Below are 27,718 nucleotides of genomic sequence, written 5' to 3' on the forward strand. Positions count from 1 at the left end.
GTAGAAAACTTTGGACATCGTCTTTAGATTCTTAAATCTGTTCATTACTAGCAAAAATTCAATTTTCTATGACAAGTTTGGTCAAATTTAATATTTTCAAAATAACTAATTTGCTAAATATTCCTGCCACTTCTGGCATTGTGATGTTAAATTGGTTCTTATTTTAATGTTTTACATATTGTTTGGAAAATGGAAAGTGTTATTTTTCCTAACGTGAGTATGTCTGGGTTGTTGTGCGCTTCGTGTCTGCTGGATTTGAGACAGTTGAGGACTGTTTCTTACAGACTCTCTGGGATCAAAACTTGTTTATTTAAATATGAGGGAGAAAATACAGTAAGAGATGGTCCTGGATATGGATTCAGGTTACACCTCTGAAAATGTTAGCATATTTGTCGTTGTTAATTCATAAAACGTGTGCATCTTCTCTAAAGATTCAGTAAGTCAAGGTTGCTGCATTTTAACCATAGAAGAATTAAGTGTTTCTTCATCCAGAGATATGTAAGCTATGATTGAAATATAATCTGATAGTACTTTGCTTTGAATAAAACTGTGAGAGTGGAAAGGCTGTTGAGGAAATTTCTGATTGGTTTTGTAATAAACTTCAGGGCAGGAAAGTATCTTTGAAGTTCTATCTTGATGGACCTTAGTAAACAATAGAAGAATACAGAGTCTTGTAACGAAAATTAGTTTTGCAGATGAAGGAATATATAACTCGTGCTTTCAAACAGAATAAACAAAAGTTTCCAGGCTGAGTTTAGTCAGCGTCCTGTGATGGTACACTGCAATGAGTTGGGATTTCTAATGAACTTCTAATGAAATTGCAGTGGGTTTACACATCCTCTGCAGCTGTCTTCCTATTATTTAGGCTTAGGAGATGAATCCCTTCTCTGTTGGTATGCCACCAACATTTTATTAGATTTTAAGGAGATACAGTTTTGATATTTGGCTTACTACAAGAAGAGGCAGCAAATTTACTGTTGTGATAACGGCTGCTAATAATGGGTTGCTAAATTCTTTGGGTTGTTTTTTTCTCCCCCTTAAATAATTTATTTTAGTGAAAAGTTTCCATTTTCTAGGGGAAAAAAGGGCCACTAAGATACTTCTAGCCACCTCCAAAGTATTTCATCAGAAAGTAAAAACATTTTGCTATTTAGGCTGGGTGCCTCGCTGTGCTCTGCCTCATGGTGCTCCTCCAGCTTCATTGCCACGAGGCAGTTTATGGCACGAGATGCCCGGGTCCCCTCTGCCTGCCCATGCCAGGGCTGCAGTGGGTCTGTCTGACCATGAACCGTATGGCTCCTTGCCTGGACAGGCAGGAGATGTATGTGCTGATGCAGTATAAAAGAGAGGTGGTCCTGGGCTTCTGGGTGGGGTCTGTGAGGCCCTTGGAGCTAGTACAAACCCTTAAATATAGCAGCAAAACAGAGAATGTCTCCTCCAAAACGTTGTCAGAGTGAAGGATGCCACAAGGACAAGCTTCCTTTGCTTTCTCATCATTCCCTTCTCCTCCTCAGAGAGGTTTGCCCCTTTTTGAGGGATTCCTTCCCTTCCATGTATGTGGTGGCTCTCGGGGACGAAGACGTTGACCAAGCTCCCTTCTGTGCTTCTTACCTGTTTTTCCACGGTTTCAGCAGTCAGGCTGGCTCTTTCTGCCTGCTCCTTGCTGCTGTTTACATAAATTTGTGCCCTCTGCCTCTTCCAGCAAAAAGAAGGCAGAATTTATTTCCATAAACAGCATTTGCAGCTTGAGGGACTAGCTCTTCAAATGGCAGTCTCTGAGGAGTCTCACCGTTCCTCCAGAAAGTGATGATATAGCAGAGTTTAATTACCAGCCATTAATCCCAAATATTTTATGTTCCTATTACGCATTACATAAATATACCTTATGAAATGCTCCGAGAGGAGTTTAGTAGCATATATAATTGTGTGTGGACGTGTGCAATGCAGGTTTCCAAGCAATTCTGTGGGCGAGGCATATCTGCGGAGAGGTGCAGCAATGCGCTAAGAGGCAGCTAAAAGCACAGCACAGCTATGTTCTTATACTTTTATTTTTTCCAGTGGTACGTCTGAACGGTTTTGGCTGCGTGACGTATTCTCAGAGATAAAATTCTGCCTATTAGGGAACGTAGATAGCAGTGTAGTTATGAAATCCTTTCCCAAAGCCAGGTGAGAGGAATCGGCAGCTCTGCTCAGACATGAAAAAGGGTATCTCATCGCATCTCAAGCATGCATTCAGTGCTGGTACTGGTGCCACAGCCTGTTTAGCTGCTGGGAGGATGCTACTGACCCCAATAGACATTAACCACTGAGCCTGTCGTCCCTGGGAAATCACGTTGGACACAGAGGACTTCAGAGTCACCATGTTTAAGGTTTCAGCATCTATCTGATAGCAGTTTCATCTTCGCATGTAATCACAGGAAAAGCTAATAATTTCTTCCTGTTGCAGCATCTAAAAGTGCTACTTCTGATCAAGGGGAAGGATAAAAAAATATATCAAGTAATGCTGTAAAATGTTCTTTGCTCAATTGAAGCAGAAAGTGGAACTGCAGAAACAAAATTTCTGTGCCCAGAGTCTGTAATATTTTTTTTTTAGAAAGCCTTTTCTGTATATTTCCTGTAGGTTGTTCTAGCAAGCCCTGATGTCTGAATTGCTTGAAAAAATAATGGATGGATTTTTCCTTAAAAGTCACTTATCTGTGCATTTGGTAGAAAAAGCTTTATTCTCGTAGCTTCTTGTTGTTGTTGTTGCAAAAATAAATGTGTTAATTTTGTTTCAGTGAGTAGAGGAGCCTTCATAAGCAACAGTCAGGATATTAAGCATCAAATATTTCAAAGTAATTTTGACAGTAAAGATGAGAAATGAATGTGGTGGCAGAAAAATAAAGCCAAGATCCCTTTGTTAAGATTGCAAATGGTGATGTTGGGATCTGGCACAGAAGTTCACAGCTTGAAGGTCACCGTCAGCATCGGCTGCTGCCCAGCCAGGTCCCCAGGACAGTGTGCAAGCTGCCCTCCCAGGGCTGCGGACACGGAGGGCTTGGACTTTGCTTATTCATGACAGTAGCAAATAACAGTCATCACTGAAGACAAATTAATCAGTATTAATTAATCAGCCTCAGTCAAGAGGCTGATTTGAAGCGTGAATGTAAAATTAGTTACAGATTCAGGTGTTTCTCGTTCTGTGGGTTGGTGCAGCATCAAGGTATTAAGTAGCTGGGAGGGGAACTGCCCTCTTTGCTTAGCTGCACATTGAGGCTGGAGAAGAAAACTGATGGCGGTTCTGTCATCTTCTGTCTAAAGGTTTTGCTTTAGAATAATGATTATAAATACTTCTATATGTGGGATGTTTCCTTTCTTTTAAGATATTGTTTCCTAAAAAGGTAGTCTGTATCTTGTTTATTTTTGTGTGCTTGCACAAAGCAATACTAGGATTTTCCTCAAAATTCAAAATTGGCTATACAAATATTTCTCAAAACTAGTCTCTAATAATATGTAAAAGATACTCTGTCAGGGTGGGATACTGTACTTTTCAGGATAGATTTTTTTTTTTTGTCACTGAAAATTAATTGATTTATTTATTAAAGGGTTGAGATTATGCTATCACATGCCTGGTGGTTGAAACTAAATAAAAAAGTTGGTTAGAGTTAGTTTAATATGATGTTCTTCAAATATTTTCAATAGCTATGAAAGTGCTCTCCAGATCTTTTCTGTCTGCAGTCTCAGAGAGAATCTGGTGTTGCGCTGTGTAATCCTGGTGTAAATCTCTTGAGAATAGTCATTTGCTGTCATTGTGATTAAACCAAAAGCTGCAAGTGAACAAATCTGGGTTTTTTATTCATCTTAGAAAGGAGCTAAGTCCACATTAGGATCCAGATAGAGGTAAAACCTCACAGTGGAGCATAAAGAAAACTGTGGTGTGTTATATATTTTTTAATGTTCCTTGTTGAACACCAAAACTTGCGGAGCCCCGTTGGTGAAAAATAAAACATATGTCTGCATACTAAAAGTTGCCTTTTGCTGTTTTGTGTTACAGCTGTTATTTCTCGAAGCCAAGAAGGACCTGGAGAGATGGGAAAGGCTGTGCTCATTCCCAAGGATGACCAGGAGAAGATGAAAGAGTTGTTTAAAATCAACCAGTTTAACCTTATGGCCAGTGACCTGATTGCCCTGAACCGAAGTTTGCCTGACGTGAGATTAGATGGGTGAGTCCCCGCGGTACCGCCAGTCTCCTCTCAAGGCATGAGATATGGCAGCGTCTCAAGGTTAATTAATGGATGTTATTACCAGTGGTTGCCGAAGGAAGCCATTTGAAAATGCCAGGGTTTACTCTTTCTAGATTTGGCTTCTAGTACAAACTGTCTTAAGAGAAGAGTTACTGCATCACAAACGTTACTATCCTGTGCAATTTATTTTGTGAACAGCTGAAAAATTGTCAACTTAGCAGTCAGTTTGCATTGTGGCACATAACAAAATGCCCTCTGGTGTGTCTTATCACCTGGAATAATTTAAATATTTTTTTTCTTCAGGGAAAATATTATTTCTATGGTTTTAAAATGATAAAAACATCAATGTTGACTTTATAAATTTTCATAACTATCTTTCAGCGTTTAAAAATTGATATTTTAATGCTGCTAAAGAAAAAAATGCTACCAATACAAAAAACTACCTGTAGGATGAGTTTTCTTCTAGTTTTCATAGACTCACAGGACGGTTTGGGCTGGAAGGGACCTTAAAGCCCCCCCAGTTCCCAGCCCTGCCCCGGGCAGGGACCCCCCCAGCCCAGGCTGCTCCCAGCCCCATCCAGCCTGGCCTGGAGCACTGCCAGGGATGGGGCACCCACAGCTGCTCTGGGCAGCCTGGCCCACCGCCTCGCCGCCCTCACGGGGAGAGGTTCTACCTGATCTCTGACCTGCATCTGCCCTCTCTGCGCTCAAAGCCACCCCCGTGCCCTGTCACACGTGCTCCTGTAAGAAGCCCCCCCCCCAGCTTTCCTGCCGGCCCCTTCAGGCGCTGGGAGCTGCTCTAAGGCCCCCCCGGAGCCTGCTCTTCTCCAGGCTGAACAGCCCCAGCTCTCCCAGCCCGGCTTCCCAGGAGAGGGGCTCCAGCCCCTGCCCATCTCCGTGGCCCCCGCTGGGCTCGCTCCCACAGCTCCGTGCCCCCCTTATGCTGGGTCCCAGAGCTGGAGGCAGCGCTGCGGGGGGTCTCAGCAGAGCGGGGCAGAGGGACAGAGCCCCCTCCCTCGCCCTGCCGGCCCTGCTGGGGGGGCAGCCCAGGCACGGCCGGGGCTCTGGCTGCGAGCGCCCATGGCTGGGTTGCGCTGAGCTTCTCGCCCACCGACACCCCCAGGTCCTCCTCCGCAGGGCCGCTCTCAGTGTATTCATTCTAGAACAATCAGAATTTTACAGAACATTTTTCAAAATATAAAAACTGAAAGAGGTTTTGTGGTTGGGGTTTTTGTTTTGTTTTTAAGTCTAGTAACAATTTATTTTTAAGTGAAGCCTGAAGTTTGTGTGATGACTTTGAGACGGTGGAATAGCTTTGGGGGAGTGTTTCACCAAGTCTACAGAATAATTTTTAATGGAATTTATGGATTAATTGTTCCAGTCACAAGGGGGGCTTGTGTTTACACATGTGTTTGATGTGAAAGTGTGAGGGTGCGTGTTTATCTCCATTTAAATAGGGAATTCCATTACTATCTAAAGATCCAGCAAATTATGGTACTTAACAAGAAAATAAATAGTCTAGATTTGTTGTATACATTTTTTTCTGTAGTCAAGAGAATTTCCTTGTGTCTCCCAGTAGCGGTGTTAAAGCTAGCCTAGCTGATAGAGTATGCTGTCAAGCCCATTTTATCTTGAAATTTTTGCATTAGGACATTCTCCTAAAAATCTATAACTGAAATTGCATGCGTGGAGGGTTATACAAACTTACATAGTTTTGGAAGTAAATTTTTTGAGGTGGGTATTTTTTTCTGCTTAATTTTTATAGAAAGCTAGTGTTGATTGAATTTTACCTTTTCCAATTCAGTTTTTTTCCCTGTTGTCCTTCACCTACATAAATGGTCTGATTTATAGGTACTGCAGCTTATATACAAAAAAAAAATCAGATAAATACAAACATAGCTAAATATATACAAGTGGTCATGTCTTCTAAAATCTCCCATTACTTTTGATTTTTAAATTGAAAGTCACTTAGCTGAAATCTTGCTTATTATGCTTTGTTTGGAATTAAATCCTTTGGGTTCCTGTGAACTCTAAAATAAAAGAAATGCTTTGTTCCCTGGATTTTATTTGTAAATGCCTGCAGATAATAGAAGGAGCAGCATGGTTTTAACGGTAGACCTTGTCCACAAACAACAGAGTGATGCTTCTCTGCAACATGATCATTTGTAATTTGGTGATGCCAAGTCCCCGTAAAACACCAGCTCAGATCATTGCTAGCAGAGATATATTTCACAAAAAGTGGAAGCATCGGGCAAGCTTTATGGCTTGTTTGTTCGTTATTGCTTGCCCTTTGTGAGAGTGCGGAGAGTGGTCACAACAAGCTGGTGGGGCTGGCTCCAGTGTTGCAATGGTTGCAGCAGGCACAGGGCATCTTGCAGCTTTCTGAGAAGTGAGGAGGATGCGCTGCGATGCTGGGCTGGGGTTTCTCCTGCTGCTTCCTAATTATTTTCTTTTACCCCGATGCTCTTGGTGGGTGCCTCGGCTTGCACTGGGCTGCCGAGGCTGTCCCAGTTCTGTGGAGTGTGCTCCTCTTCCCTGCAGGCTTTGCAGCCGACTGAGAAGACCCGGGTGCTGCAGACACGAGAACAAGGGGGGCACTTGCAAAGTCTCTCGGTCTGTTTTGGAAGGCTTTCTTCTTTCCCTGGTGGCACTCGTTGAAAAGAAAGTGTGGATAGAAGAAACCAGTGAAATGTTCAGCTTAATTTATAGTTCTGCTCAGTCTAAGGGAGATGAGCTTTTTAATACTGCGAGAAACTTGTCTAAATGCATTTTCTAGATGAAAAGATGTTTCGTATTCTTTGTTAAAAGGACAGGAAGTATTACGGGACTTAGGAAAAAAATAATTTTCTCATTTTCCTCTTCAGACAGGTGCTTTCCTTACATATTCTGTCCTTAGGGTGTATTAAATTGTTCTGAAAACCAATTTATAATTCTTTGCTATTAAGGAAGAATATGATTTTATGGTTAATATATTTAGTGTATAACAGAAAGATGTATTTTTATTGATGTGGGGGACAGAGGCATCCAATTTGCCCTGGGTGTCAAACTCGCTGTGCCTTTCACGTTATAAATGCAAGCTTCTCTTTCAGAGGCCAGGAAGTTTTCTGTAGCAAAATTAGACGAACAGAAAAAAGTAAAATAAATAAATGTTCTTGCTGCATGTGCTGTCTAGTGACAAAACTGTGATAACCTGTGGAGCTGTGGATACTGCTGCGTTTTGAGTAATCGTGAGCTGTTGCAAAGATGGATGTTATCAAGGTGTAAATGTGTTAAGTCGGTGTATTGGCTAAATGTGGCAGAAGCCTCGGGGCCAGCGCGAGGAGGCTCTGTGGGAGGCTGGGGGCAAGGTGGGCACCTGCCGGGCAGTGGGTGCCTGCGGGGCGGTGGGCGCAGGGGCGCGGGAGGCGGGTGGCTGTGCCTGGGCAGGCAGTGGCTGGCGTGCAGGGCATTGCCACCGCTGTCTTCGTGGGTGCGTGCCGGGAAGCGGCCAAGCGGCTCTCTATTTTGGTAATGATGCTGGGGGATTAAAGGAATGAAGGGCATTTATACAGGACTAATTAACTCTTGCCATGACTTGACCTTTTTATTGTACCTCTCGCCTGTCAACATTTCGCTGTGTGTAAGTGGCGTTTTCACATAGCTCAGATCGCGTGCCACGCCATTAAGTCGCGGTCTCCGTTCTGGCTGCCTGCGCCAGTAATTAAGGATTCATGTGCCGTCAGGGTTGTGTGGGGTCCCTGGGGTGGAGGGGAGTCACAGCCACTGGCAGCAGTCCTAAGCACTGCTCCTCTTCTCTGTCTTGCATGAGATGTCCCTGACAGATGCAGCAACTTTCTGTCTTGGGCTGGTTTAAGATTAAGATGTTGGAAAAGCCGAATGCCTGTTTCTCAGGGATGTCCTCTTCCTGCTCCTGGTGGTGTCAAGTATAGGCTTAAAGCAGAAAATGATGTGTCTGACTTCCCACACTCCTGTCTTCAATGAAAATAAACCCACAGCTTACCCATTAGTCCTGTGTTTAGAAGGTTTTATGATTTCCAGCTGTGGTTTAGCCCTAAACGCAGAGTGTCGTCTGCTGGGAAAAGGTTTCCCACTGCCTTTATATCTCTGCAAGAGTTATTTAGAATTGTGCATTATAATATGATGTCCATGCCACAAATTAATGTCTACAACTAGACTTGAGAATTCTGATAAGAAACAAAGAGCCCCCCCAAAAAAAGAAAAAAGAAGAGTCTTGTTGTAATTTCTTATTCTAGAAATTAATTCTTCAGTTATGCTATGGTACGTTTATTGTCAAAGTCATTGGGAAGAGGACAGTGAATTAGTAGTAGTACACTGACAAGGTAGCTTTTTCACTGGGGAGTGTGTGTGTGTATGTATTTATATGTGTATGTATGTATTTATATAGAGCAGCAGATAGTACCTGGGCTGTCACTGTTTGTCATCATTGCTGCTGTTGTGCCTCCAAACGATCAAAGCGGAGGGGGGTGTGTGTGTATGTCATAAGAGTCTGAATAAGAAACACATATTTAAGAGTAAAAAAAAAAATAATCTGAGGGAATCTTAATTTTTTTCACATTAGCAGATGAAAGAGCTCTTGAAACCTGTTATGACTCTCTGATTAAATGTTCGATGACTGTGAGCTAATTCTGGATTTACACTGCAACCACAGTACTTGTGTTTGTAAGATGAGGGAGATATTTTTTTCAAAGGAAAAATGTTAGATTTCTAAAAAAAAGTTTCACTTTATGAATTGTAGGAAGAAAAGGAAGGCTGGATTGGTTGGTGGCTAATGAGAAATTCCCTTTACAGTTTTGTGATAAGGCGGCTGCCTCTTGTCTTGCCCTTCTCCCAAACGGGGATGTTTGTGAATTGGCCTGATGCGCAGTCCTGACCTCCACAAAGTCGATGAGTTGGCTCACACTTCTGCAGGAATGAGTTCTCTCACCAGGACAGCGCAAAAGGCACCTCCTGTGTGCTGTAACGGGACAGTATGGCGGAGTCCTGCGCATCTCTGCTCCTGCGCTGAGATGTCAGTCCAGCACATGAACACGACATTCATGCTGGCAGTTAACTTGCTCCCCGTTACATCTAGTGCTGCCCACCAAAGAATGTCCCTCGATTGCCCAAGTTCTGTTGGTAATGGCCAACTTGAAGATTTTTAATCAGTGTCAGGTCTAATTTGAAGTAGCTATTGATTAAACCTTAAACCCAATTTAATTCATCATAGAAATGTTTAGTTTTATTTCAAAGTATTTTCTCCAGCAAGGGAAGAAATCCATCGTCAATCTTTTCTGGATGAGTGCTGTTCTACAAATTCCCATACCATTTTAATTGGATTTTCTTATTGAAGTTTAGGTTGAAGTTAGCTGTTTTCCATTGTGTTTGTGTGTGTGTCTGTGCTTATGCGCATACATTTCTGATCAGAAACACAATCACACATTACCATTTTTGAAACTGTAATTGCGGCTTAAACTTGGTGCCATAGTTCTGGGTTGGCTTCTTAGAAGCAAAAACCTTGATGGGTGGTCCCAGGGTGGAGGGAAAGGCTCTGGAGGAAGTAGTATAGAAATGGCGATCGCTGCTTGTGGAAATTTCCTTTGTGGAACATCTGTGAAAATCCCTTAGTGCCTCGAACTCCGTGTTACAGGGCAGGAAGCTTTGATTAGATTTGTCTGTGATACCGCTATTTGTTCTTGCAATTTGGCCCTGATAAGGGAGGGTAAATTGTTTTATTTTGTAATGCTTGCATCTAATCCATTTGTCTTGCACCAGAAAGTGTTGTGTTAGGGTTTTTCCCGGCTCTAAGTCGTGGTGGATAAAGTACATAAACCCAGCAACAAAGGAACTCTTATCTGCTTACAGCTTTGTATAATTAAAAGCTTATTTATTTTTTAAGATTTTACTGTGTATATACCATTACACATAGAGAATCTATAAACCACTCATGAGCAAGTAAGCTTGGGGAGAATTCGGCAATGAGTTTGGGCTAGAAATTACTTTGAAATGACAGTTTAGAAATTATTTCACCTTGTCTGAGGGGGAAAAAATCACCCAGGTTGGCTGCCAGTAGGGAGAGAAAGTACATACAAGTAATCTGTATAAGGTTAAAGACAATTCCCGATGTATAAATTAGCTAAAGAGTGTTAAGATTATAAAAGTAATTCTCCAGCAATGAGAAAAATATGTTCACAAGTGAACATCTGGCTTCTAATCTGGTTTTGTGAGTCCTTCATCTGTACTTTCACGTAACAAAAGGATCAGTTAAAATCTGTGGCCATTACCCCTTGGTGGCTGTGGCAATGTGATGTCCCTCATGGCACAGCCAGCTGGAGCAGGGGCAGGACCTGTCTGCAGAGCACGCCTCAGCTCAAATCAGCTGGGCTAAGCTCAGGAAATGAGAGGACATCTTTTTTTTTTGGTCACATTTCCAGATAAACCTAAGTTGGCATTTGCAAAACGTCCTCACCGTGGAGCATCTTGGTATGCTTGGGGAGATTCCATGTAGAGTATCTTTTCTAACCATTTGGTAGCTGGTGTGTAACAAACGACAATAATGTACCAGGTTTTTCATTCGTTACCTGTACTGTGGTTATACACAATTTAAGCCTAATAGGGTGCAGCAGTAACTCAAGAAATGCTTGTAGCCCTTTCTTTACTAGCTTGCCATTTTACTAACTAATTGTTTGCACTCTCAATTTCCACATAGTGCCAAAGCAACAGCAACCGCCATGAGATTCTTACCCACAGGGTTGCTCCTAAAATTAGAAATGCACCGGTGCCATAGCTCTGACAGAGGGCAAGCGATGCAAGGAACCCCTGCTCTCTGCCCAGCTCTCAGGAGCTGTTGGAGTGTGTCTTTACAGGTGGGCTTTAGATCGCTCCCAGGAGCTGCCTGCAAGACAGACCAGCAGTTTGCTTTGCTTTATGCTGCTCTTCAAATGACTTTATCAGATTGACAGTTTTTGTTTTAACTAGGAATGAGGCCTGCACAGGTAAGAATATTATCTCTCTATATATGTGCGTGTCACGTGAGGACAGCTGTATGTGACAGAACAGACACAGGTACAAAAGGAAGATTTTTGATTCAGACACCATCAGCGAAGCACCCATGTGTAAGAAGAGAAGAAAATGCGAATGCTCAGTAGAGGTCAATCTGTACGAGTCATTTGAATGGAATTGGCTTATTCTTGTTAATCTGAAAACAGATTAAATTTCTCTACATCTGGAGGTGTATGTACCAAAGGAGCAGAAATGTGTCTAGGGAGAAGGGGTTACATCTGGAGGCTGCAGAAGCGGTTTTGGCTGTGGACTTAGTTAGTTCCTTACACTAAGCGGCATTTTTTCGTAGACAATGGTACACATGGATCTTTGAGGGTGTCCTTTGTTCAAAGAACTTGCAAAGAGTTTGATTTCCAGAAAGATAAACCTGCTTCTTGTTGACACGCTGCTCCATGTGGTCCGTAGTCTGCTTTAGAGGAAGGCAGTTAACATGAGGAGATTTGATTGTAAACCAGAAGAATTCAGCTGCTTACTTTGTGTTATAATAGTTGAAAACTGGTTTCAGTTCCTGGCAGCACTGCAGTCAGCCTGGGATAATGGCTTTACTAGAGAGGCCCCCAAAATATCGCTCTACTCTAAGCATAAAGAATGATTTTATTTGTAGAAAAATTGATCTAACCAAGGTATTTTTACTTTCTTTATTTATGGCTTCAAGTGACTTGGAATAGTAGTAAATGGTTAAGCTGTTTGTATAAGAGAATGGATAACTTCAGTGTTATTTGGCAGGTATTGTTTAATTTTTATTTTTTTTTCTAGTAAAGAATTTGCAGGCTGCCTTGGAAGCCAGTGCTGATGGGACCTCACCTCCTTCCCATCGTAGCTTCTCCCAGATAATCAGGACAGCTGACATGCGGCTTTACCCCCAGACCTTTGAGAATGGGGATCGAGGGTACTTAATTGAAGATTTTGATTTGCATGGCCTGTTTAGTTTTTAAAATGTGTGGCTATTTCATATTTTTAAAGTATGTCAAGGTTATCCACATTGCAAGGATAAGCATGTTCCTAGTTTTCCCATAAATACCCTAAATAATGTAACAGTGCTAGGTTGAACTGGTAGGTGTTTAGTCCTTGTGTGGTATGCGATTTAGGAAAATATGTAGTATTTAAACAGAAGGATTTCAGGTAGGTCGATCTCATTTCAGTTCTGCTTTTCTGTCAGCAGCTCGTCCCAGGACAGTCCCCCCATGTACCTCAGGGCTGATCCTGACCCTCGCTGGCTGCAGGGTCCACCCTGCGAAGCAGTTGTAACTCAATTTTCTGACTTAATAGTGCAAGGCTCTTCAAGCATGAAATTGCTTCCTTCGTGTAAAGCTGTCCCTTTGCCTGGCAAGTCAAGGCTCAGAAACGGATGGTTACCGTGAGTGCTGCTCTTGGCCCAACCAGTTGTTGCGAGGAACAAAGTTCAGCTTCTATACGTGCCTGGAAGGGGAATGTGGGAATGAGCCTCTGGATACGACTGACGAGTGAGAAGAGCCTGCAAAATTGTATTCAGCAGCACGAAAAACTAATCATAGCTTCTTTACTAAAAGAAGATCCTTAATGATTAAACGAAGGTGCGGCGGGGCTAGAGCAGGTGGCGTGTGCGGGGCGGCTGCGGGAGCGGGGGCTGCCCAGCCGGGGCAGGAGGAGGCGGAGAGGGGACCTTGTCGGGGCACACAGAGACCTTACGGGCGAGGGGCCGGGGCTACACTTTTTTTTTTTTTTAAGAGGATAGGCATTGAGACAAGCAAATGCCTTCTCAGCCATGCAGCTTGTTAGATGATGCTTCTACAAGCAGATCATCAGTATAAGTTCATTTCTGAGCACTAAACAGTCAAAGCAATAAAGATCCGTGGTTCAGCTTCTGTCAACAGGTATGCGGATGGCTTTGGCATTGCAAGGCATCTCCTCTTAACTCCAGGCAGAAATAAGGACCAGTTGAGGCAGTCCTGGCCCTGCAGTAGCGCTGGCCACCACCCAGGTAGGCATCTGTGCTGATGTATCTGGCTGCGGTGGATGTAACACTGGGCAACTTCTCTTTTGGGGCATGTGTCTCTCTACTAAGAGGATGGTTTGTGTTTTGAAACCTCTTGTGGCATGCAGAGAAAATTCACTTTGTTGTAAGGGAGTAGCCAGAAATAGTTGTAAGAATGCCAGGAAATAAGCCTGTGTGGGTAATTCATGCTCCTGTTTTATCTCCTCCCTGATGGAAGCTGTCCTCCAGCTTGGTTATGTGCATTCATTCAGAGAAATCGGCTACTTCCTACCTTATCCCATAAACTCCTTTAAAAATCTATGCATTATTATTTTAAGTAAGAACAAAATAAAAAGAAAAATAATTTCTCAGAAATTTATGTGGTGGTGTGTACAGACTGGAAAAGGCACTCTGAATTTTGAAAATGGTATTTGGAGACTTCCAGAAGTGTACTGACTGACAGCTGTATAGTGCAGTACTAATCCTTGTGGATTTATGAAATGAGCTTTCTGGCGGTGCGTGGATGTGTGGGGAGGACAGCATGGGGGGAGGACAGCACAGGAGCAGGGATTTGGCTGGGTGCTCACAGAGGACTATAGGGTCACCAAGCCTTTGGCTGATTTATTGCAGTTGGTTTCTTGCCAGCAGTTCAGTTTTGGGAGGAACCTCTGAATCCAGCACATCATTTACCTGCTTTGCCGAGCACAGCATGGAGATGTACCTTCTGACTACAGGCAAATGCTGAATGAAGAGCTAAGCTTGCAGCATGAAAGCATGCCAGCACCCTCATCTTTACTTCATGTGGTGCAGAATTTCACCCCTTAGCTGGGGGCTCCAGAGCTGTGTGAAAGCAGAAGCGTGTGAAAATGATTTTTTTGTTTCTTACATCATTTATTGCAGATATGAATAAGAGATTTGAGGATTCAAAGTTAATACTTACTAAAATATTTTGAAAAATATGAAGGGGAAGTTTGAGGTGGGCTTGATGAGCTTCAAAGAAGATTCAGCAATCATATAACAAAAAATGGCACTGGAAATGATCAAAAACCATCCAAGAAAGCCTGATCTGATCTGTAATTTCCATTATAGGTTTTTGATTTTTGTTGGAAAGGGTAGAGAAAGTCCAAAGTGGCCTCTAGTATAGTCCTCTGAAAAAGAAATGGTCACCTCTACACTGCATTGTTTTAAGTGGAAAGAGGGCAGATGCAGGTCAGAGATCAGGAAGAACCTCTCCCCGTGAGGGCGGCGAGGCGGTGGGCCAGGCTGCCCAGAGCAGCTGTGGGTGCCCCATCCCTGGCAGTGCTCCAGGCCAGGCTGGATGGGGCTGGGAGCAGCCTGGGCTGGGGGGGTCCCTGCCCGGGGCAGGGGTGGGAACTGGGTGGGCTTTAAGGTCCCTTCCAACCCAAACTGTTCTTTGATTCTTTGATTAAGGTTAGAAAGGACCCTTAAGATCAAGGCCAACCGTTAGCCCAGCGCTGCCAAAGCCACCACTAACTCGTGTCCCTCAGCACCTCATCTGTGCTTCTTTTAAATCCCTCCAGGGATGGGGACTCCACCACCTCCCTGGGAAGCCTCTTCCAATGATTGGCAATACTGTGCTGTATTACTGTGTTCTTCGTCAGATGTAAAAGTAACTTCAAAAATATTAAAATGGAGCTTGGAGCTGAAAAACCCCAAGGAAGAGGTGATATCCAAGGCTATACCCAAAGCTTTATGAACAGTGGTAGCTGAAGGTGTGAATGAAGGGTCTTTGCTCCCAGAAGTGGCAAACCTATTGATACTCTACTGAAACAACAGAGAAAAATCCTTGTAAGATATTTTCACATTCATCATCTGCTGGATATAAAAGTTGGTTAGCTTTGGAGTGCATCGGTACGATAAAATTTGGTAAGACAACGTAGCGACAGTTCCAGGACAGTTCTACTTTCCTCTAAGTGAAATAAGTTCCTATTCAGTTGTTTTCTATTTACCTTTCAATTGCATAAATTCCAGTCTAAAATACAAACTGGTGCACTTGAAGTAAGTTCATTGAAGCAGGGTTACAGCTGTGCGTGTTGAAACGCTGCAACAGGATGGGTTACAGGGTGGCGTGTTACCCTCTGGGTCGGGAGTGCTGGTGCTTGGTGGAGCTCGCACGGCCTCGTGCGCCACCTGTATCTGTGGGCAAGAGGAGACACAACAGATAAAGCTTAAATGAATGCCATTTTGGCAGGGAATTTGAACCCTTGGACAGTGTTGTCTTCTGGGATGCTGCGGAGCCTGTAGGGAGGGAAAGGTGCTTCTCTTGAATGGGCAATCTAGGTTTTTTAAATTGTGATGGGAGCAATATCAGAGGATCACAGAATGGTGCGGGTTGGAAGGGACCTCTGGAGATAACCATATATTTCATTTTCACACTTTCTCTTTCCTTGAGTAGCTGGCAGGTTTTGTTTAAAGTGGATCGGAGACTATTTAAGGCGATAGGATTCTCATAGTAGGAGAGTTATCACCCTAGAAATAAATTATTGCTTACTGGGGTACTTAACTTACAGTCCAACTTGTGATTTTCAGAAAGCAAAACCAAACACCAAAAAGGAGCATTGGTGATCTGCACATGGCGCAATTAACAGTTTTGACAGGAAGGTTTGTGGTAGGGGAGCATTCGCTGCCTGAAGTTTTCCGTAAAGGTGCTGGCCAGAGGCCTGGCTCTGGAGAGGGCTGTAGGGTGTTTTAGCAGCTCTGGCGGCTGGAGTCATGCCAGTGCTGCATTTGGCTTCCCATCACGTACTTGCTGCTTCAAAACCACTTTAGCAAGGAGAGCTGGGGGTTTTGGTTGCCGTTCTTTGTGGAGGGAGACCAGAAACGGTCTGCTGGTACTGCTGGACATCAAAGAAGCTGTTGTTTTGCCAGAATTTTATTTTATATATTCTTTTAATTTAAGTGCACCTTTCCTTATGTTTTTTAAAATCCTGTTCAAGATTAGAGGAAGGTGGAAATACTTGGAGTATTTCTGTGGATACCAACACTGTCCCACAGGAATAACAATCCATGAGTGCGCTCCTGAAAGCCAGGTACAGCGGAGCACAAAAAGCATTCCTTATGTGCTATTAGCACCCTGGCACGTAATCAATACACACTGATAAGATTTGGCATCTTGTGAGGTATCAACGCAGCGGTGGCGTGTTCCAGGTCTAGAGGGAGATAAATATAACTGGCTGCCAGCTTCACTATGCAGTGGTGCATTCATCTTTGCAGCGGCGAGTAGCACCTGAGCATGGAGATGGTGCATGCTGACGTGCTCTCGGGGGGTGCTGGCATGGGGGATGATGGGAAATGGCAAGATTTCAGGCTTTCTGCATTTCATAACAAGAGGTATGCCTCAATTTCAGGTTGTGCGCCACAAAGCTACGGGGTGATGTTGGAGAAATGCTGTGAGTGAACACAGGGGTAGATGGCCAAGATGCCAGCATTGGTGATCAGTGCTGATGGGGACATCTCAGGATGTTACTGAGCATTTCTTGAGGGCGTACTGTGGATCAGGAGCTATCAGGCTGCTGAAGTGCTTCCTGAGGCAAGGAGGGCATGTGGTGACACAGGGGCAGGGCACTGCAAGGTCCCGGGCATGGCTTCTCCTTAGAGCCTTGACCTCTGGTTCTTCATACAGCAAAACCAGCGCTGCTGCGGAATGCTGCGGAGCCTGTAGGGAGGGAAAGGTGCTTCTCTTGAATGGGCAGTCTAGGTTTTTTAAATGCTTCATTGTGATGGGAGCAATATCAGAGGATCACAGAATGGTGTGGTTTGGAAGGGACCTCTGGAGATAACGCAGTCCAACCCCCTGATAAAGCATTTGCTTGATTTCTGTAGTGTATCCTACAGAAAATGTACCTTGACAAAGCAGCCAAGCCACACCAGCTGCCAGCTGCGAGATTTAAACACCAAAATAACTAGTAGTAGCCTTACCATGGTAAGCAGTATCATAATCTTTTTCAGGGTGCATCTTGCCATCTGTTTTCATTGGGAAGGGGCTGGGGGGAGAAGGCGGCTGAAGGATGGTGACAGGCAATTACCGATGGTGTGGCGGGGTCTACCCTTGTCCAGTCTCTGTCTGTCAGAACTGTCAGTCCTGTCAGGTCATCCCTCCGCTTGCTTTTCAGAGAACACTTCTATTGCACTAATCAATATACAATCATGAACTTTTGGAAGGCGTTTGACAGTATTGTATAGCTGAGCTGGAGTGCTTTGTTACTGGGACAGCTTTCAAAATGAAATCCCTGAATTCAGAGGCGTCAAGGCATGGTTAAGGTTGTCCAACATCCACCACTTCCCCGTTCCACTTGAGGGTGCCTTTGATTCCCTCTGTTGGCACAGGCGCTCCTGCACCTGCCTGCCTTCACTGCTGCCCTCCTCAGCCTCAGCCCCTGGCCACCAAGCACCCTGTGTTAAACACATCAGCACTGAAGTTGTCCTATAGGTACTTGAGTTTCCCTCAGCTCATTTGTGAACTGATAAACGTTTTCCTAAGAATTGGCATGTAAGATGTTATTCCACATAAGAACACATTTAAATACACGGAGTTGTTTTTGTAAGCATGATAAGCTGTTTTAAGGTGACGTCTTCCATTTTATGTGAAATTATTCTTGGTCATGCTTCAAAAATAACGTGTGTGGACGTGACGCTAAATTAAGATGGTAAAACAACTGCAAGGCATAAAGTTCAGTGGACGGTAACTGCACCTATGAAAAGATGAATTTATTGATTTAATTCACTCTGTGACTTCTGATGTTTTGGCAGTTTGCTTAAATGCAGTGCGATCATTTTTAAGAGGCAGTTTTGCAGAGGCTCTTTCTGCATGGTGATACATTCATCACTCTTTGGTATGGGTCTTTATGTGCATTACTATGAAATTAGGGGTGAGTTTCTCGTGTCTTGACGCTGCTGTCAGTTTTTCAGCTATGCCCTTGTACCTTGTCTACCGATGGTGATGGAGGCAGGGTGCGGGTAAGAGGGATAGCTGCTTGTCCTGCTGGACAAGGGGTGGTTTGTGGTTGCATTAGCTGGTGTTCGTCATCGGTGCCCCGGAAATGGGATGTACTGAGATCATTGCTGCGGTGAGCTGCAAATAGGAAGAAGTAGGTGCCTGCCCCGCTCCCCAGCAGCACTGCCTTTGGGGCTGATGGAAAAACTTCTGTGGTGTCCAGCAGCTTTCCCAAATCACCTCCCGGTGTGGCATTCAGCTCAAAGCTGAGAATGAATGAGGTAGGAGATAGCATTCAGGACTATCATATTAGCTGGAGAGAGATACAGCAGCAGGTTGTGATACGGCATAGCAGGTATTTAAACTGGACTGATTTTAAAATGCAAGAATTCAGTGGGGAAAGAGACAGGAACTAAGACGCAAAACAAGTGCAAAAAGAGAAATTACATGTCAGCAAGGCAAAGAAGTAGTGAGGAGGTTGCTTATGTTACTTTCAGATGTTATCTGCTTACTGCACATATTAATGGTGTTGTGCAATCATAGATGCTTTACAATGCTGGAAATCATGATTCCAGTGCAGTCTAGTGTGGAACTGGTGTATTCAAGAATACTGTTCATCATAAACAGTAAATACCCTTCTGTGAGGAGACAGACCTTGTGAACCCACAGAGATAAATTAAGGTTTCATATGTTCATATATGTAGGTTTTTGTGTACGTGTAGATAAATAAAACTGTACATACCTGCTTATATAAATATATATAACCTATATATATTAGATAGGTGAATAAATACGCTGCCACTGTTGCACAAACAATATTAATCAGAACATAAATATGCACTAAAAGCAGAGACAGAGGTGCAGCATGCAGCAAGTCAAGAGTATTAATTTGGCACTGGGAGATGGTGCATTCACCCTTTCCCTTCCCACCTCTTGTCCTTCACTTCCATCACCTCCATCACAGAAGACTGCAGCGTGCACTGTTACTGGTTTCTCAGTCTGTCTGTGCCTGGAATTTGGGATCCCCTCTCAGTATCCTGACCAACAGCTCCTCCGTTTTGCTCAATTCCCCAGGCTGTTTTGTGTTCCCTTTACCCTAACTTTGCATGCACGTCAGTGACTGCTCTGCACCAAAAGTACCAGTCCTGCAACAGACTGGTTTCCAGTGCCCTGACGTAACTGGAGGGTGCAGTAAATTTGGTCACCTGGAGGCATCATACCAGTGATGTGTGTTACCAGCCTTTTCTTTATGGGTATTTTCACTATAGCAAAGCAATAAAAGGTAATGACTAAATAATCATGAAAATCCCTCAAGTCTTATAAACAAAAAGTATTTAACACAGTTCTATATGTTCCCAAATGCATCATATAAAAATATACTACATAATAAATTGTATATAATAGCAATAGTCTCATTTTTTCCCTCCAAATACTTTGCTTTCATGCATGATCTTTCGCCTTGAGTTGCTTCCCTGAGAGCTTCAGCACGGTTCTGGAAGGCATAAAATCACGGGGTAACCCTCCACGCTCACATAATTTTCATGCAGCCAATGGGAAGGATAGTAAATAGGTAGAATCTCACTCTGTTTCCATGTTACTGATCTCAGAAAATGTGTTTTTCTCATATTTAAGCAGCTGTATTTACTTAATGTGTATTCATAAAGTAGCATCTGATGACTGCATGAGAAGACCCAGTGTTTCTGGGAAAGTATTTCCAGTGTCAGTGTGTGTGAACAATCAGGACGCATTGTAAATAGTGCAGGGGTGGCGGAGAGGGAGCCCTCGTGTTTGATTGCGTGAGTAGCAGATTACTTACTTATCATTTCTTCAGCGCATGGTGGATTTTCGAATTGGAAAACAAGCAGCATGAGTCACTGTCGTCATTGCAGTAAAAGGGACGCAAAAGGCTTTTCTCTTTTGTGCGCTCTAAAGGGAGCAGAGCGTTAGGTGGGTATCTGGGGCTGAACCCCCCCTAGAGGTGTGCTCCAGGGGCAGAGTGGACACTGGCAGAGGCTGAGCCTTCCCTGGGGGGGGACATGGGACACTGCAGATTCCACATCCCTCCAGACTGTCCCTCTCACGGGATGCACTCCACCAAGGTACCCAGCCCAGAGACAGTCCCTGGGAGGGCTCTTGTGGACATGGTGGGGATGTGAGAGCTGACCTAAAGCTGTGCCATGTGTCGCTGCAGTCGTTGAGGGAAAGCAGGGCCATTGGACACAGCAGCTCGTTGTGGCCAGAACAGGGAGGTGTTGGTGCACCAGGTCTCTCCCTGCCGTCCCCTTCTGCTGCTGGTCTTGCCCCATCTCCAGCATCTCCCTGACATCGCTGCGCCACATTCATCTACTGACCATCCAAAAAAACCCAGCCTGGCCAGGAGGTGGGCTTGGGGACATCTTCGTGAGGTGAATCAGCCCACGAAGAGGTGTGATGAGCATCGTGTCCGGAGTGTGGCCACACACAGGCAGGAACGAGGTGGTAAGGGGGTGCAAATCAGTCACACCCGTATGGATTGTGATTGTTTTCCCTTGCACATCTTGTAAATGGCAGTGGGAATTACTTTAAGAGGAAGAACAGTGATTATACACCCACTGTATGGTTGTATTATCACCGATCTTTGTTGTTTAACTTTTAAAGTGAATCAAATACTTAGGAAAATTGTTTTGAGTGAGCTTAGTGAAAACTAATCAATGTCTCACTTCCAGCAGAGAGCAGAGGCATGTTGGTGAGAGTATAACCTTCCCACCCAGAGCCGTCCCAGCCTCATGCCACCTGGTATTTCAGTCTCTCTGTCCCCTGCCTGCCTCCTTATGTCATCTATAGCTACAGGGCTGGCCATGGCAGGTCACTGGCGGAGCAGTGCCATTGCCGTTTGCTGGGAAGTGCTGTGAAGAGGATCTGGGACAGCAACGCAGCTGTAAGTGTGTAAGTGGAGTGCTGTGCCTCATCAGTGGGAAGTGAAGTGGCAGCTCTCTGGTGTTAGGTGTGTAAGAGTTGTGTCAATGAGCTAAGGATGTTTTTGTTTAATTCAAGGAGTAAGTGTTTTCACCGTGGGAGTGATGGTTCCAGACTCAGGTCATCCCAATGACCAGTGCAGGAATCGGGTGTTACACACAGATTCATCAATTAACAAGCTCTAGTGACTTCTTGTCTGTGCAGAGTTTGCCAGCTCCAGAGCATTTTAAAAACCTGGTCCTTAATAGAATAGAATATGCTGTTTCGGTTGGAAGCGACCTACAGTGACCACCTAGTCAACTGCCTGACCAAGCTCCAGCACGTTGTTCAGGGCATCATCCAGATGCCTCTTAAACCCTGACAGGCTTGGGGTATCGGCCACCTCTCTAGGAAGCTGGTCCCAGTGTTTGGCCACCCTCTCGCTAAAGAAATGCTTCCAAAAGTCCAGTTTAAACCTCTGCTGGAGCAGCTTTGAGCCATTCCCATGCATCCTATCCCTGGATCCCAGGGAGAAGAGCTCAGCATCTCCCTCTTCACATCCCACCCTCAGGAAGCTGGAGAGAGCAGTGAGGTCACCCCTCAGCCTCTGTTCTCTGCAAACTAGATCAGCCCAAAGTTCTCAGCTGCCCTCAGAGGACATGGTTCCCAGCCCTTCGCTAGTGTGGTTGCCCTCCTCTGGGAGCCGTCAAGGACCTTCACATCCTTCCCAAAGGGTGGGCACCAGCACCACGCACAGCACTCATGGTGGGGCTGCCCCATTGCTGGGTACGGCGAGGCAGTCCCCTCTTTTGTCCGGCTGGTTATGCTGTTTGATGCACCACAGGATGCCATTCATGGATCTTTATGACCTGATTTATGACAATTTGGATTGGTCTGTCTGCTGCAAAGCATAGGATACATGACCTCTTCATGAGTGTCCTCCACTCATCTAGCCCTTAGCTTCCCTGGGTGCCATAAGGTACCTTGGAGAGTAATAAAAAGGATAGTTAAAATACTGAAGATCCTGGCAAATACTACATGATGATAAAAATTCTGTACCTTAATGTTCTGTTTGCACTACAAAATTAGTGTTCAGCTGCAGACAAGGAACCATCTTCTTGTCTCCTTTCACTACTGATGTATGTTTCTGAATACTTTTAAATGTAATCTGATGTAGTAGTTCTTTTCCAGTTTCCAAGATTGTATCTATTTTAAATGAAATTAAAACGACTGTTGTGAAATATGGAACAAACAGCATTTATTCCAGCTAAGAATGATGTTAAGCTCTGGAAAACGACTCTCAACATAAACATACTGAGCTTTGTGCTGCAGCCTTTCTGCTTTTCAGTCTTTGAGACCTGACTGTGAGCTGCCAGGGTTGACACGAGACACCTTCCAAGGGCAATTACATGTGTGAGGAAAACTTCTACTGTGCCTCGGAAACAAATAAATTCAAAATGTCCTTCTTTGGATACAGTGTCCTGCTGGGCTCACACTCCTTTAGACACCTCTGGGTAAGCACCAGGTGTCATCATGGATGATAATTAATGAAGGACTTTTATTTGTCTGAACTCTGAATCTAAATCATAATTGATGGATGGTTGTATTGTTAATTAGATTGCGGAAATGGTGACGGTGGGATGGCTACCAGCAAACTTTGGTGGTCATCATCAACATGAATTTAAGACTGTTGTGTGTGTGCGTACATATATATATATATATATACACACATATGGATATATGACAGCTTTCTGTTGTCAAGATCTACTGACCAATGACATATATATGTATACACACACACACACACACGTGAACCTTTTATCTGTACCATAGCAATCAGTGATACGTTGTATTCTTCTGTATTCTGTTCTCACCTTCTGCTTTGAAAGCTGTGCTCACGATGTTGTTTTATCTTTTTTTTTTTTTTTTTTTTTTTTTAAACTGTCGGTGAGGCAGAAGAAAAGGTTAAAAAGAGCTTTGTTGTGGTCGGTTATGTTTAAGAAAGAAACTATATGGACAGGCTGACTTTTCTTCAGGGACCTCATTCATTCATTCTCTTGGCCCTTGATTAGAGCAGTTTCTGTGATGGGGAGGCTACTCCTGAGCAACTCTTTCATTGGGACTGGTTGATTTTTCAAATAACACAGACAAAACTGATATGCTGAGCCTGAGTCACAGTCAGAGTGTAGGGTATGTAAATGCTAATGAGTAACTTACTAATTTAGATTTTTTTTGTGGGGGGAAGCTTCAAATTTGTGGTATTCCAGAGAAGATGAACTAAAAAGCTATACCTAATTTCTTCCCACTTTACGTGCAGTTTAATTCATAGTGTGTGTGTGCTGCTGCTGTACAGTATGTACATGCTCCCTGTCCCTTCTGAAAGGGCTTTCCTGAACCAGGGTTACAGTAGGAATCTCAGGGCCAGAGAACCATATGGTAGCAAAATAGAGAAAAAAAAAAAAAAAAAAAAAGTGCAAATTATTTCCAGTCGCAGTGGTTAAGAATCCAATATTAGGTATGTTTAAGTGATGACTTGACCTGTGCTGGGCAGGCTGATGTAGGTGTGTTTGTATTTTTGAATTGTGTCCAAGATGTGGAACAAACATGCAGAATTTTGGGTTGTCTCTTGTAATAAGCAAATAGCTTCAATTTGCTTCTGCAAAATCAGCAAGAGTTGCTATCTGTTGCTCACTTTGCCTTAATTTCCACATTTTCCAAAACAGGTGAAATTACTGACCTCTCATTCTCTCATTGAGTGGCTATATAGAATGGTCTAGAAAATAGTGATTTTTTTTTTCTTCTTTTTGAGAAGCCACCAAAGATGGGAAGGTCTTGAAGGGCTGTGTACTTCAAACTGTAGAATTTAGAATTTGTGACAATGAGAGTCCCTTGACCTAACTGTAACCACTTGATACACCTCGTATTAATTGCCCCGTGTCCTGTGTGCAGCTGTGTCAGGACACGATGATGCTGAGCCTGCTGGATGCCAATTTCTTGGCACACCAAGTGGGAGCGAGGGGACTGGGAGCCTGAGGGAGCTGTGAATGCAGCGGTGCACGTTCCTTTGGATACTCTGCTGTGCTTTCTTAGCAAGAAAACAGAATTTGAAGTTCCCTCTGCCTTCTGGCTTGGGAGCTTGAAGAGATCGGTGACCACTTTGGAACATATGCTCAACAGGGCTTGAAGCCCCTTTTCCAGGCTGTCCCATCAGTAGAGATCTTTAGGGATTTTTGTAAAGATTAACCTCCCTTTTTTTCTGTATTTCTGTATTTTTTGGCAGGTGCAAGACAAAGGTCTACCCCGATGAGCTCCCCAACACAAGTGTAGTGATTGTGTTTCACAACGAAGCCTGGAGCACCCTGCTTCGGACCGTGTACAGCGTTATCAACCGCTCGCCGCACCGCCTGATTTCTGAAATCATCCTGGTGGATGACGCCAGCGAGAGAGGTAGGTTTTGGGAGAGAGGAATCGCGTTCCCAGTGGTGGTGTAGCGTGGTGTGTGAGGAGCCGGCAGGAGAGCTGTGCCTGTGCTGGTGGCCAGGCTGTTATTTGTCATAATAACCCGGTTAAATCAAAAACTTGATAACCCGGGGGGGTGGGTTATTGGGCAGTAACTCATGGCTGGGGTGCTCTACCCACACACCAGCAGCACTCTTTACACTGTGCTTTATCGTGGCATCTGTAAAAGACAGACCTTTTTCACATCTCTCTCTGTCTGTCTCTTGCTGTCCCTCAACCCCTCTCTGTTCTGTGTTTCAGATTTTCCTGAATATCCAAACTGAGCCGGTTTCCTCATATTGCTCATCTGTGTGGGTCATTTATTTTGGGTCTGGCTTTTTTCTTTCTCCTTCTCCCTGCTTTCCCCCCACCTTTCTTCTCTCTCTCCCTTGCCTTGCTCCCTTCCCCCCCTCTTTCCCCTCCTTTCCTTTTTCCCCCTCTTTCCCCCCACTTTTTACCCCTTTTTCCCGCTTCCCCCCCCCCTTCCCGCCCACCTTTTTTCCCTTTTTTATTTCTTTTTTCTCTCTTTTTTTTTTTTTTTTTTTGTTTTCCTTCTTTTTTTCTTCCTCCCACCCCAGGGTTTAGCAACAAAACTGTCTGCCTGTGAGACTGATATTACCTGGGAAAGGAATCGCATTTCATTCCGCAAACGTACTCAATGGAATGATAAATTTTCCTCAAGTAGCCAAATGCGTATAATGGCAAATGCACCGTGCAGCTGCAACGGTCCAGCAGACAGAGGATGCAGGCTGAGCCATCCTTTAGTTCTGCCCCATGTAGCATTAACTGAACTCTAATTACTGTCCTGGATTTCCCTGCTTCAGAGGACAAGTAGGGTTCGTGTTCCTCTGGGCCAGGATGTGGAGGAAGACTTTATCCCAAGTAACTACTGTTTATCCAAAAAGCAAAGTTTTGGGTTCCTGAAGAGCTCAAATGCTGACCTTCATCAAAAGTAGTCGTATTTGTATTTCACTGTTGACAAATTAGCAGCAGCGTAATCATTTTGCACTCACTCTTGATTGCTGGCTTATCTCGAGCAAAACCGATTGTGACTTTTGTAAAATTTCTGTGGCATTTTCACGGGACGCTCTAGCCGCTGTGCGCGCTCTTTGCCACGTGGCTGCGGGGCGCAGGGTGCCAGCGTGTGCCTCGGTACCTCACCTCAGTCTTCAGAAAAACCCAGGATGTGTCAGGGTGGTTCCCGGTGTCAGGGCAGCGTGTGTGGTATGCCCCTGGGAGGGCCGAGCGTGACGCATCAACTCTGCGGTTATATTTGGAGTCCTTGGCAGTTGCCGAACCCAGCTAAAAATAAGGTTTCTCTTCTATTTTTATTTTTTTTTCCCTCCCCCAATTATCTTTGGCAGAGTTTTTGAAGGCCTCGTTGGAGAACTACGTGAAAAACCTGGAAGTCTCCATCAAGATCATCCGGATGGAGCAGAGGTCGGGACTGATCCGCGCGCGGCTCCGCGGGGCAGCAGCCTCCCGAGGGCAGGTGATAACGTTCCTGGACGCGCACTGCGAGTGCACCCTGGGCTGGCTGGAGCCACTGCTGGCCAGGATCAAGGAGGACAGGTGAGCGCAGCGCTGCACCGTGTGCATGGAGAGCTGGAATGGGAACAAGGTCATTGGTCAGAAAAGGAGATCGAGGGGGTTTGAAACCTAGCGGGAAGGTGTTCGCCAGTATTTGTGTCTAGGATCTAATCAGTAGAGACTGGAGAAATCTTAATTTCTAAATAGATATGTGATAAGCTTTTGATTCCTACAGCAGGACTCTGTTACTGACGGAAGACCAATAATGCCAGGATGGCAACTGATGCCATTCACTTTCACGAGTCCTGGGTGTCCCCACCCGATGGCAGTCTTCACCCCTTCTTGTCACCAGTCACAACGTCTTAGCGGTGACACCTCCAATATCTCTGAAATTTGCACTCTTTTCGTTTCTTTTTTTTCCCCTTTTTTGGCCTGTTTTTTCCTATATTCTCCTATTTTCTTTTTTCTCTTCTTTCCTCTTTCCTCTTCTTTCTTCCTTTACTTTTTTTACCACTTCCCCTTCTATTGCCCCCCTCCCCCTGTCTTGGCCCCCCCTCCCCCCGTCTTGGCCCCCTCTTGCCCGTCTTTCCCTACCCCCCCCCCCCCCCCATCTTTTCCCCCCCTCCTTTTGCCCCCTCCCCTCCCTTTTTTTCCCCTGCCCCACCAAGGCCCTCGCTCTGCTCGATGGACGAGCAGCCCCGGCTGCACACGGTGCATGGTCCCATTTATGAACCGCGCCGCAGGTGCTCCATGAGACGCACACGGTAAAACCCGCCCTGCTCAAGCCCAGCAGCCACAAGCAAAAATAACCCTGTTTGTCCTGCTGCTGCCCATCTTGGGAGGTGTAGAGGGAAACTGCACAGATGCAAGGAGCAAACCTGCCCAACGCAGCGTAGGTCGTGCTGCTGCTGCCTTTGCGGGGTCGGTTGTTGGAGGGGTGGGTGTCGGTGGCTTTTAGCTCTTGGGAGCACAGCAAGGGGTCAGAGTCTCCAAAAAGCTGCGGGCAGCAGAGAAGGGGAAATGTAAATGGGGTTTTACGTAGAGAAGCCTCAAACTAAGTGCAATATTCAGCACACTGACATGACAAAAGTGTTCTATTTAAAAATAGCCTATTTTATCCTTACAGGAAGACCGTTGTCTGCCCGATCATTGATGTGATCAGCGATGACACATTTGAATACATGGCTGGATCTGATATGACTTATGGAGGGTTCAACTGGAAACTGAACTTTCGCTGGTATCCAGTTCCCCAGAGAGAGATGGACAGGAGGAAAGGAGACAGGACCTTGCCTGTCAGGTGAGGAATCAAGAGTACTGTGCTGTTCGAGTCTACCATGTACTTGTTTGTGTAGCTAATAGTGCTTAATACCTAAGATTTTGCTGCAGTATCAGAGAACACGTGTCAGTTGCGGCACACTGTTCAGGGCAGTGAAGACCAAAATCGACCTATCCTTAATGCTGCAGTGTAGGTATCAGAGCTGAGAAAACTCATTTATATCTTCTTTTCAACATTCAATAATTCAAAATCTTATCTGCTTTGTAAGTTCACCCTATGATTTTTTTCTG

At 44.5% G+C, this 27,718-nt stretch overlaps 1 protein-coding gene across 6 annotated transcripts in view; it reads left to right on the forward strand.

Moving 5' to 3' along the window:
* GALNT13 (polypeptide N-acetylgalactosaminyltransferase 13) overlaps window positions 1-27,718 on the forward strand; it is a 158,486-nt gene that overhangs the window by 59,051 nt on the left and 71,717 nt on the right. For all 6 annotated transcript variants that reach the window (XR_008748587.1, XR_008748585.1, XR_003552159.2 and 3 more), the window contains exons 4-7: window positions 4,034-4,202; window positions 24,405-24,571; window positions 25,987-26,194; window positions 27,279-27,449. Coding sequence is in view for 2 of the 6 variants with exons in the window: in XM_055813015.1 (XP_055668990.1) it covers window positions 4,034-4,202; window positions 24,405-24,571; window positions 25,987-26,194; window positions 27,279-27,449 (715 nt within the window). In the remaining 4 variants the exon portion in view is untranslated. The remainder of the gene's footprint in view (window positions 1-4,033; window positions 4,203-24,404; window positions 24,572-25,986; window positions 26,195-27,278; window positions 27,450-27,718) is intronic.

Source organism: Falco peregrinus, chromosome 8 (genome assembly GCF_023634155.1).
Source record: "Falco peregrinus isolate bFalPer1 chromosome 8, bFalPer1.pri, whole genome shotgun sequence".
Lineage (NCBI taxonomy): Eukaryota > Metazoa > Chordata > Aves > Falconiformes > Falconidae > Falco > Falco peregrinus.